Source organism: Halichoerus grypus, chromosome 4 (genome assembly GCF_964656455.1).
Source record: "Halichoerus grypus chromosome 4, mHalGry1.hap1.1, whole genome shotgun sequence".
NCBI classification, from domain to species: domain Eukaryota; kingdom Metazoa; phylum Chordata; class Mammalia; order Carnivora; family Phocidae; genus Halichoerus; species Halichoerus grypus.
In genome coordinates this window covers 52,364,319-52,376,546 of record NC_135715.1, presented here as the reverse complement: position 1 = coordinate 52,376,546, position 12,228 = coordinate 52,364,319, and the positions used below count along the sequence as shown (strand labels likewise).

Genomic DNA, 12,228 nt, shown 5'->3' with positions numbered 1-12,228 from the left:
AAGAGAGAGGGTTCTCCCTCAGACTAGAAAGAGGATCAGGAATCATATTTAATTTGCTCACTACTGATTATCCAGTACCTAGCACAGGACCTGGCATACAATAAACACTCAAATTTATATTTGCTGAATGAATAAATGAGTAAATGGTAATATCTGAGGGCAAAGGTAAAGGTACATAAGAAAATTTATACCTGATGCTTATATTGTTAAAAGACGGAAAATCTTGAGAAGATAGAAGATAGAAAACTATCTGCTGAGAAGAAACGGAGAGGCATTGTGATCTTTGGGAAATAAGGTTGACTGACTTCATGACTTCTTATCACTATTTTCATACATGCCAATCTTTGCAAGATTTCAATATTACTAATTACAATATTGAGATTCATTTAAAAACAAGAATATCATATCAGCTGCTTAACAAGATTTAAAAAAATGATCCACATTTTTATTACAACTATCACTAAAAGGAATCTAATACTGTGAACTTACTTTTCTGACAGATGCTCTAGTCTTCATGTGACTGTTTCTCAAAGTCTGGAAGGTCGCCATAACTATATTGCTGTTGTATGTAATCAATGAAGAATTAATCCATAAAACACCTAAGGAAAACATATTAAAAGAAAACAACTAATTTACTGATTTTAGTGATTCAGGCAAGCATTCCGTACTAAAATAACTTCTTTAAATTCAGTCATTTAAAAAAAAATAAAAACATTAAAATTCTAAGACATAAAAAATTATTTTAAGCAGTCTGCCCTTATCTATTCAATCTCACTGCCTTTGTGTTTTGTTTTGTTTTGCTTTTTACAAATAAGAAAGTATTTGAAAGTCTTAATAAGAAATGTTTGGTGGGTAGCCCTCTCAAGTCCCCTCCCTCTTTGGGAGCTTTGTACTATAGCTCAATAAACTTTAACTGCTTTAACAAAAAAAAAAAAAAAAAAAAAAAAAAAGAAATGTTTGGAAAACCTTTTAAAATCTAAAATAGTGAGTATCACAAAAGAATCCCAGCCTTCTTGCCTCCCAAAAGTCACTCGAACCCTACAGCAACTGTGAGTGTGTGAATGCTCTACTCCTTATTTCTTGGGCAGAAATATTTGATAATAGGGCGCCTGGGTGGCTCAGTTGGTTAAGCGACTGCCTTCGGCTCAGGTCATGATCCCGGAGTCCTGGGATCGAGTCCCGCATCAGGCTCCCTGCTCGGCGGGGAGCCTGCTTCTCCCTCTGACCCTATCCCCTCTCATGCTGTTTCTCTCTCTCTCTGTCAAATAAATAAATAAATAAAATCTTAAAAAAAAAAGAAATATTTGATAATATACAAATGAGACTATGAACCTGTATATATCAAATAAAGTCCCATAAACAGTAACAAACTCCTTATTTAGGAATCTTAACAGCACACCAATGAGCAGAGTTCAAAAAACATCCAAGTTAAATGATTAAGAGTACTTAAAACACAGGCACGCACACACATGCACACACACACACACATGCACACAGAGACCTTGGAAGAAACTCTAAAACTAAGAACTTAACTTTTTATCAATGTTTTAAGAAAGTACCTTTGAAAGCTTAAGTCAACTTGGGCATTAAGTACTCAATATTCACATCTAATCACAGTACCTTGTCCATTTAAAATCTACTTGTACTCACGCTATGCGTACAGGGAGAACAAAGCAATACAGCCCTCTGGGGTTCAGAGACTTGGAAGGAAAGTATTTCATTATAATAAAGAATGAGAAGAGGAACTAAATTCTAAATCACTAAATAATTTAAAAATTTGAATGAATAAAATTTAAGAAACAGTTTCAATCAAACTGGCCTTACCAAGAATAACCTAGTTGAGGTTTTTAAAACATCTGATTAATATAAATTTACACTATGAAGAGACATATATGCAAAAACCAAGCGTGAACCTACTTTCCATCAGAACGGCAAACAAATTAAATGTTGGTGGAGTTCTAATTTTATATTCTTTCACCGTAGAGAACAAACCAAAGTGTGTATGCATGCACGCACACATATGCACCTCCCTCTAGAGATTTCCAGATTCTAATTTTTAACAAAGAATTATGATGATATTCTATCCTGAACTAGAATTAATCCTAGTGGTCTCCTTAACAATAAAATTTGATTAATGACTAGAATTGAAGCAGGATTTTGAGAAAGGCAAGGGAGGCCCCAAAAGCCCAAGATAAAGAACAATATACCAGGACTCAGAAGAGTACCATTTGTGTCCCTATTCTACCTCTCATTAGCTTTGTTTCCTCTAGGTAAATTGCAGTATCTCTGCATCTGTTTCCTCAATGTATATATCAACTTACTTTCTGAAGAAGTTTATCGTAAGAACCAAATGGAAAATAATTTATAGGAGATACTTTGGAAATGCGAAATAAGTCAATCAGAGAAAGACATGTATCACATGACCTCACTGATATAAGGAATTCTTAATCTCAGGAAACAAACTGAGGGTTGCTGGAGTGGTGGGGGGTGGGAGGGATGGGGTGGCTGGGTAATAGACATTGGGGAGGGTATGTGCTATGGTGAGCGCTGTGAATTGTGTAAGACTGTTGAATCACAGACCTTTACCTCTGAAACAAATAATACATTATATGTTAAAAAAAAAAAGAAGATAGCAGGAAGGGAAAAATGAAGGGGGGGAAATCGGAGGGGGAGACGAACCATGAGAGACTATGGACTCTGAGAAACAAACTGAGGGTTCTAGAGGGGAGGGGGTGGGAGGATGGGTTAGCCTGGTGATGGGTATTAAAGAGGGCACACATTGAATGGAGCACAGGGTGTTATACGTAAACAGTGAACCATGGAACACTACATCAAAAACTAATGATGTAATGTACGGTGATTAACATAACATAATAAAAAAAAAAGATACTTTGGAAACTATACATCATAGGTAAAAGAAAAACTAAAATTTTTACTTATGGACCAAAATGATCAAGGGGGCCAAATTCTCAAAACAGGGTGTAAATATAAAAGTTTATGTGGCCAAAGCAAGACAATAATCTTTTTGTATTTCCCAGGCCAACTCATTCTCCTTTTCCCCACAGAGTTCTCTTCAACTGCCAGAAACCCTCAGAGGCAAAGGGACTTGTCTTAAACGTTACATAAAGCCTATAAAATACAAAGGCCAACGTAAGGGTTCCAGAAAAGCAAAATTCTCAAACTCGGCACCTGAGTCAATTGGCACCTTTTGTGCGGGCAACCATATAATACAGATCAAAACTTTGAAAATATTCCTATGCTTTAATACAATAATTCTCCTTCTGGGAATTCATCAAAGAAAGCAATGATCCTGAAGCAACGAGGGTCCAAATGAGAGCTCATAAAACCCCAAGTACTTTGCTAAGGGATTTACGTGAACATCTCATGAAATTCTTAGGACTGGGAGAGTAGTACTCCAGTTTTACAGTGAGACAAACTGAGGAAAGGGGAAGTTAGGCAATTCGCCCCGGCCCACACAGTAAGCAGTAGAGCTGAGGTTCAAATCTAAACCAAACTCTAGCACCCAGGCTCTTAACCACCCCTCTGGAGCGTGTAAAGGTTTGAAAAGCAGTTCATCACACTTTATATTAGAAACAATAAGCCCTCTAGATGCCAGAAACGGGAGAGTGGCTGAATAACCCAGATGCAGTCCCCCATGATGCACATTCAAAACGACACTGAAGGACAGAGAAGCAGCACACAAAGCATCGTCACTTGCTCGGACTCCTAAAAGGGCGAAATGGGGGAAAGAGATGGGAAACAGCAATCACCTTTGCAGCTAACTGAAGTCAACAGGAGGAAAGATGACACACTAACTCAGAAGAGAAGGTGACCACTTATCTAGATGAGCCGCTCACTGGAAGGTGCTGTGACAAGCCATGCCCCTGAGGCACAAGAGACAGTGACAAGGAGGTTGCGGGCAGCCAGGGTGCTGAGACAACATCCTGCCTGCATTTGACACCTCTAATTACCCCAGTGCTCTACTACAATACTCCTGAATAGCAGACCTAGAGAGAACACTCTCTTCACAGTTGAGTACTAAAGCAAAATGGAACCCAACATTCAACAGACCTATGAAGGAACACTAAGAACATAAAATAAAAATAAATAAATATACTAAAGAAAGAAAGAAAAATCCAGACAAATATAATCATGCCACCCAAAACTCATTATTACCTATTTTCAGAACGGTCCCTCAGAATTTGTATTAATAAAAAAGAAACTATATTTAGTTCCATATCTTCACTCATTTTCTGAGCCCTACTCCATCCCTTTGTGTTTAACTTAACACATAAGTAAAATACTATCTCACAAAGGGAAAAACCTATCAGAGAATAATCTTTGCGACAGTCCATTCAAGTGAATCCAACATGAGATGGTATGACTCATACTTCTTCTGGTAAAGCAGATCTTTGGAAATGAAGCAAAGACAAACGGGGGAGAAAGAGCAACAGAGCAGGGTTTCTTCAGCATCTTATATAATTAGAGAGAATGTAGTTTTGTTTTGTTTTGGTTTTTTAGAAGATGTTTTTCTTTCTTTTTTTTTTTAAAGATTTATTTATTTATTTTTTGACAGAGAGAGAGAGAGAGAGAGAGAGACAGCGAGAGAGGTTCGGAACACAAGCCGGGGGAGTGGGAGAGGGAGAAGCAGGCTTCCCGCAGAGCAGGGAGCCCGATGCGAGGCTCGATTCCAGGACGCTGGGATCATGACCTGAGCCGAAGGCAGATGCTTAACCAACTGAGCCACCCAGGTGCCCCGAGAGAATGTAGTTTTAAATAGATTTCACAAGAGGGGCAAAACTATAGTATTTTCCTCTAAACACCTTTGTGTTATGATAATAAACTTTCCACTGAATGCTTTTTTGATTTGTGCCCTATTATAGGTAAATAAACAGTCCTAAGTAGGGAATAACGAAGTGTGTTTCTCTACAAAGAAATTAAAGTGAATCTAGATCATTTGTTTGAAAGCAGATCAGAGACAGAAGTACAGATAGACAAGGCAAACAACTGAAAAGAAAGCTGCTAGAGCTCAGTAAAAACACAGCATATAAAAACACCACCATGAAATAGGGGCATTTGGGTGGCTCGGTCAGTTAAGCATCTGACTTCGGCTCAGGTCATGATCTCAGGGTCCTGGGATCGAGCCCCATGTTGAGCTCCTGCTCAGCGGGGAGTCTGCTTGTCCCTCTCCCTCTGCCCCTTCCTGTGCTTGTGTGTGCAACACATTCTCTCTCCCAAATAAAGAAATAAAATCCTTAAAACTAAACAAATAATAAATTAAAAAATAAAAATACCATGAAATAAATGAAATCCCCTTAGAAGCAACCAAAAAGCAGAATGGATATTGCTAAAAAAAAGTACTAGAACGCCAACGAAGTCTTAAGAAATATCACAGAATAAAAACAGATGAAAGCATTAGAGAAACAATTATAGAGAGTATAGAAAACAGACATATGGACACTTTGAATAAATTACACTTATCTTGGATCCTGTGATTTCCTTTCTTAAAATTTATCCTGCATATATACTTGCACAAAATTCATGAAGATATATGTGAAAGAATGTTCACTAAAACAAAACAAAAAACTAAAAATAATGCAGAAGTCCATCAAATTATACTACATTTGTATGACTGATTATTACCAGCTGTTGGAGTTAGATCAATACACACTGATGTGACAGCAAGTCCATAAAATATTAAGGTAAAAAGCAAGTTGCAGAACAGTGTAAACAGTATGTGCTCCCTACTTGTCGTTAAAAAATAATTACATATACATGCAACTCTGTGTGTATATTTGCACATGTCTAGGAGATACTAGAGTGGATACAGACTAAACTTATGACAGTGGTCATTCATGACAGCTTGGACTTTTTTTTAATGTTATGAAATGTCATATAACTATAATATGGGAAGATGATACGTTGTTAAGTAAAAGAAGACAAGTTTCCACATGCTCACAGTATCCCATTTTTGTGTAAAATCTGTATGACTGCACGTGTGTATTTATATACACAATGTAAAAAAGAACATCTACTAAATGGGTACAAACATTGTTTTTTACCTCGGTACATGCAATTATATGAGTTTTATTTTTCTGGACGTGCCTAACTTCTTTCATAATCAGAAAACAAATACTTCCAAGTCTTTCCTCCTCTCCTCTGGCCTAAGAAATTTTCAAGTTGACATCATCTATTTCCTGACCTTTTTATAGCATGAGTTAACCAAGCCAAGGAGTCTCTGAAACACGCTCCTTGTCTTCTACCAACACTCTTATCCTATCTTGACCCTCTTCCTATGGCACTGGTTCTCAAACTTCAGTACACATGTGGATCACCTTATTTTTAACACCCCCCTCACGTCCAAAGATCCAGATTCAGGTCTACATGGAACCCTGAAATCTCCATCTTTAACGAGTACCCTCTGTAATTTCTGATTGAGAGACACTTCGTCTCTCTAGCCACTACATTAGTCTCTTTCCCTAAATTTTTTCACAACTTGTTACTCAAATGCTAACATTTCTAACCTCCATCCTTGTCCTTTGTGGTACTCATTCTACCTAGTTTTCCAAGGACAGTTAATCTCTACCTTTGGTTTTAACTGTGCAAATAACTCCCTAATGTCTATCTCCAGTTCAGTTCCTGCACTTGAGTTTCAGTTCCCTGGTCCAATTTTCTATTAGATACTTCTGACTAAATATCCCAGTTACTCCAAAATCAGAATGTCCAAAAAATTGAATAAAACGTTCTCTCTAAACAATCTTCTTCTGTATTCCATCAGTAAGAGCCAGTAAACCAACTAAGCCAGCAGGTCAACCTGGAAACTGGCTTTTCCCTCAATCCCTACAGATTACCACATCTAGTCAATCCCCAATCCTGACCTGGCTCCCTCCTAAACTTCCCGCCAATCTACCCTCTCGTCCATCAGCTGAACTGCTACTTACTCTTCATGTATCAGTTCAAGGACCTCCCTCCTTGAGGAAGACCTGGCTCATCTCATCTATCCCTCTTTGCCCAAACAGTAGCCACATCCTTTATGTTCCCAAAGTGGTTTGTCCTTTATTCCTTTGGTGCCGTTGTTTGCATTCTTCCTTTTGTGAATTCCTTGAGGACAAAAATGTTTTATTGTATTTGTATTCTAACACAGAAGGCATTCAAACATCTACTGAATTAATAAATAAAAAGTCTTTAAAAAGGAAAGTATACCTTTAAATGTTTACACAGGTACTTCTACATTTAATGAATTATTTGTGAAAATATAAAAGTTTCCAATAATTTCTAATTCTATAATATTTAATATTTATAATAAATGCTCCAAAAACATGTTGGCCAAATTCCAAATGGCCAAGCATTAAAAATTAATATTCTGGGGCACCTGGGTGGCTCAGTTGGTTGGGCGAGTGCCTTTGGCTCAGGTCATGATCCTGGAGTCCCAGGATCGAGTCCCACATTGGGCTCCCTGCTCAGCGGGGAGTCTGCTTCTCCCTCTGACCCTCCCCCACTCTCATGCTCTCTCTCTCTCATTCTCTCTCTCAAATAAATAAGTGAAATCTTAAAAAAAATTAATATTCTGTTAAATATAAATACAACAAAGCAGGGCAAAATACATGAAACATGAGTTTTCAGATATTAGACAACAGGTAATCCAGGCCAATGACCGCTAAAAGAAGGGAAACACTAGCTGCTAGCTATTTTCAGGTCACAGCATGGACAAAAGAAAGCCAAGCAGTATGGCGGTCTCATCAAGTTGCAGAGACAGAGATGAGAGTCTGGGAAGGTCAAGGTGCCTAGAATTTGCAGGGCAGCACACTGGAGAGAGAGCTCACAAAGACTGAAAGCATCAGAGAGTTGCAGATGGGTTCTTCCAGGGTCTTTGGTCAAATACTGATCTGTGCCGAGTATCAGAGATTGGGGAAATAATTACCTACCAAAGAGCAGCAAGCCAAACAATACCTAGAGCCAAACAGGGCTTGGAATAATTTGCACTCCCACCAACCAGAGTGGGAAAAACCTTGTAATATGTTAGGCAAAGGATGGCCTCCTTAGAAGGAAATCATCTTAGTTGGGGGACTAAGTCAGCACTACACCAGAGGCTGTTCTGTAGTCACCCTAACAAAGCTTAAAAGCAAGCTTCAAAACAATCCAACAGGTTCCAAATAACCTGTGAACCCCAACTAAATCCAACACTCTTAAAAAAAAAAAATACAACAAAATCAAGCAAGCAACAGCAGAAAACTCAATGGCTAGCACACAGTCAAAAATTACCAGTGGAGGAGAAAAATATGACCCATAACCAGGAAGAAAAAAGTCATTAAGTGCAGATCCAGAAATGACAAAGATGATGGAATGAACAGAAAAGATGTTAAAATTGTATTGCAAATGTTCCATATACTCAAGAAGGGAGAGGAAAACATGGTCCTAAGAAGAGAAACAGAAAATATAAGAGATCCAAACCAAACTTCTAGAGATAAAAATAAATCTAAATTAAAATACATACTGGTTATAATCAACAGCAGATTAGAGAACTACAAGAGAATATGAACTTTAAAGACATAGCAATAGAAGCTATCCAGAATGAAGCACAGAGAGAAGAAACCCACAACAAAGCAGCATCAGTGATTCACTGTGAAAGGTAATTGGACTCCCCAAGAATGTGGGGGAGAGGAACACTATATGAAAACAAAATGGCTCAGAATTTCCAAAAGTTGATGAAAACCGCAAACTGACAGATGCAAGGGAGATCAACAAACCCTAAGAAAAATAAACAAAAAGAAAACCACACCAAGTACATCATAACGCAGTTTCTGAAAACTAGTGACAGAAAAATCTTAAACAAGAAAGAAAAGTATACATTACATACAGAGGAACAAAGAAAGACAGCAGACTTCCTGGCAGAAACTATGCTGGCCCATAAATAAGATAATTGAGCAACATCTCAAAAAAGTGTCAACTGATGGGGTGCCTGGGTGGCTCAGTCAGTTGGTCCAGCTCTTGATTTCAACTCAGGTCATGGGTTAGATTTCATCTCAGGGTCCCGGGACAGAGCCCCTCGTGGGTTCCTGTGCTCAGGAGGGAGTCTGCTTGAGGCTCTCTCTCTCTCCCTTTCCCTCCATCCCTCCCCACGCTCGTGCACATGTTCTCTTTCTCTCTCAAGTAAATATTTTTTCTTAAAAAGTGTCAACTGAGATATCCATACCCAATGAAAATATCTTTCAAAAATTAAGGCAAAATAAGTTTATTTGAACTAAAAAAGCTGTGAGAATTCATCACTAGCCAACCATCACTAGAATAATAGGCAAGAGAAAAACAATACCAGATGGAAGTTTGAATCTAAACAAGGAATTTAGAATGCTTAAAAGGGTAAATATGAGGGTAAATAATACAAAAGATATTTTATAGAGATATTTTCTCCTTGTTTAATCCCTTTAAAAAATAACTATTTAAACTAAAAGTAGTAACAACATATAATGGGGTTTACAACATACACAAGTAAAAGGCATGACAAAATAAAACCAACACAGTGTGGTAGGCTGGAGTTAAAAAAAAATGCTGTTCCTACAGTATACAAAAAAATGATATTGATAAGTTAAAGTTATCTTGTAAGCCCTAGAGCAACCATTAAAAACAAAACAGAATAATACCTAATAGGCAAACAGTGGCATAAAGGTGATGCTATCTCCCTTTTTGGCAAAATCAGGAAGCTAAGGCTCATCTTCACAGGACTGCTGTAAGAATGCAATTACATAATATATGTAAAAACAGTATCTGATACAGCAGGAATTGATATAGCAGGAATTCAAATATTTGCTTCTTCCTTAAGAACAGACTTGCTGTTTGACATAAAACCTAAAAATACCACAGCTATCAGTTATTACTTTGTTTTCTCTTTCAAAACAATAATTAACCATAAAAAAAGACCCAATTTGTGTATGACCTGTGATTATCTATTAAGATCCTTGCTTCTCTAGTTTCCTGTATACCAACAATAAACACAGCTTAAAAAAAAAAAAAAAAAAAAACCTAAAATCTTCAGGCTCTGCTTTCAATACATGGCTTAGAAGTTTAAGTAATATTCTTAATCTTCTACATAACCCCCATCTACAAGATTATTTTAACAAAAAATATGTTCAGAATTTTAACCCAGGAAAACATTCATCAGTGACATCTACAACACCATGACTCAAAGAATATACTGCTGAAAAGACATTTAATTAGCTCTTGCAAATAGTAATAAGGCACTACCCTAATCCTCCAGTAGCAGGAATGAGTGAATGGATCTGCTTTGCCGATGGCCCAGTGCTTGGTACATACAAGGCATCCTAAAAGCCTGTGCAAAACCTATTAACTGACAGGATATCTAAGGCATAAAAAAGAAGAGTGTGAAAGATAATTTTAAGATTTCAAGCTTGGGGAGCAGGAAGAAAAGTGGAGCCTTTGCCAATTACAGGGTAACTGGAAGACAGTGTTCTATCAATATAATATCCAAAAGGCACCTAAAATACATACATTAGTTGGGGTGGTGAGAGCTAGAGTTGTTATTCTAGGAACTATCTATACATACAGAACTTGAAAGCTGATCCTAGAGACTAGGAACAGAAGATCAAGAAAGAATCTAAGGGGACAACCATGATAAAGGTTTGCTGGGCAGGTAAACAAATACCACAAATACGGGGCAGTTGGAAAAGCAAGAGTAGAGATTTAGAAAAATTTAGTGTCACTGGAGTCAAGAAATAATTTTATGTCTGGAATGGTATTAAACTTCTAAAGTCCTGAGGGCAGAAATGATATTCTTTCATCACTGAATGCCGCAGGAGCCTCGATCACAGTATGCAGCCGGGAGTAATGATACCACATCCTTACACTGTGTCAGTCGGGTGCTGCTTAATGGCCGTTAAACAGAATTCACACTTCTCACAACACAAGTTGGTGTTACTATACCCATCTTACATATAAAGAGACTGAGGCACAAAACGCTTACATAATTCGCCTTAACTTACAAACCTAGAAGACTCTGTCCTGAAGGAAACCATTACTGAGAGCAAGTTCAGTGTAATACTGGGGGGAAAACTCAAACGGCAGGATGTTAAACTACACCAGAGGTACCCATCATTTCCTCCCTGTCCATCCCCTCTTTATTAGAAACTTGCAGTGCCCAGTCTAAAAAAGTACAAACTGGGGGCGCCTGGGTGGCTCAGTCGGTTAAGCGTCTGCCTTCAGCTCAGGTCATGATCCTGGGATCCCTGCTCAGAGGGGAGTCGGCTTCTCCCTCTGCCCCTGCCCCCCCCTCCCCGCGTTCTCTGGCTCACTCTGCTTTCTCTCTCAAATAAATACATTTTTTTAAAATCTTTAAAAAAAAAAAAAAGTACAAACTTAGACATACCTAATCTCCTTCCCATCCATTTTCCCATTCCCATCTACCCCTTTCCTCAGCCAAAGGGACGACAAGTAGATACCTGGCCCACAGGACTATCTTCCCAGAAATTCAGAATGAAGATATGGAGACACTTCCTGAGAACCATGCTGTAAAAGCAAAGTGAGTTCGCACCACAGCAAACCAAGGTTTCATGCTAACCAAAGTCAGAGGGAAGCAGAAACCAAGAGCTTTAAAGAGAGCCAATTTAAAAGAAATTGGAACAGATAGAGTCCAGAGTAGCAGAGACAAGACCATGTGTTCCCAGAGAAAAACTGGAAGAGTACCTAACTGCCTGAAGATTTTCTAGTTCCCAGGATCCTGAGCTGGACTTCACGCAATGGGCTTCAGAGGCAGTCCTCCAACTGTTATGACAAATGCCTTTTTTAACTAAGTTCATTCAAGGGGGTTTTTGATTCTTAGAGCCAAATAATCCTCAAGCCATTAAAAGAGGTCAAAGGATAAACACTGAAAAAGCAGCTACTTACTATGTGCTTCAAAATAACTTTGAGGTATTTTGACTCTTCGCCATCAGGGATGAGGAAATGGAGGCTCACCTGTATTAAGTAATAGATCTGACTGACTCCAAAGCCCAAACTCTATTTTGCCTCATTTTCATTCAAGTTACATCCAATCTATTCCAGACGACCACGCCATTTATTTTTTTCTCATGAAACATTCTCAGATTAATCAAAAAATGTTAACTTTTCACCTTTTAACCTGTTCAGTCTCCATACACTTCAAACACCTTTACTCTAATAAGTATTTAACAATAAAATGAACTTTTATATGCAAAGACGAGTGGCAGAATGAAGACATCT

At 38.1% G+C, this 12,228-nt stretch overlaps 1 protein-coding gene across 4 annotated transcripts in view; it reads right to left on the bottom strand.

Annotated features, from left to right (window-relative positions):
- The window catches only part of AKAP11 (A-kinase anchoring protein 11), a 52,300-nt gene that overhangs the window by 37,086 nt on the left and 2,986 nt on the right, over positions 1-12,228 (bottom strand). For all 4 annotated transcript variants that reach the window (XM_036106977.2, XM_036106979.2, XM_078070317.1 and 1 more), the window contains exon 2: positions 490-599. In XM_036106977.2, the coding sequence (XP_035962870.2) occupies positions 490-549 (60 nt within the window). In that variant the 5' untranslated portion in view covers positions 550-599. The remainder of the gene's footprint in view (positions 1-489; positions 600-12,228) is intronic.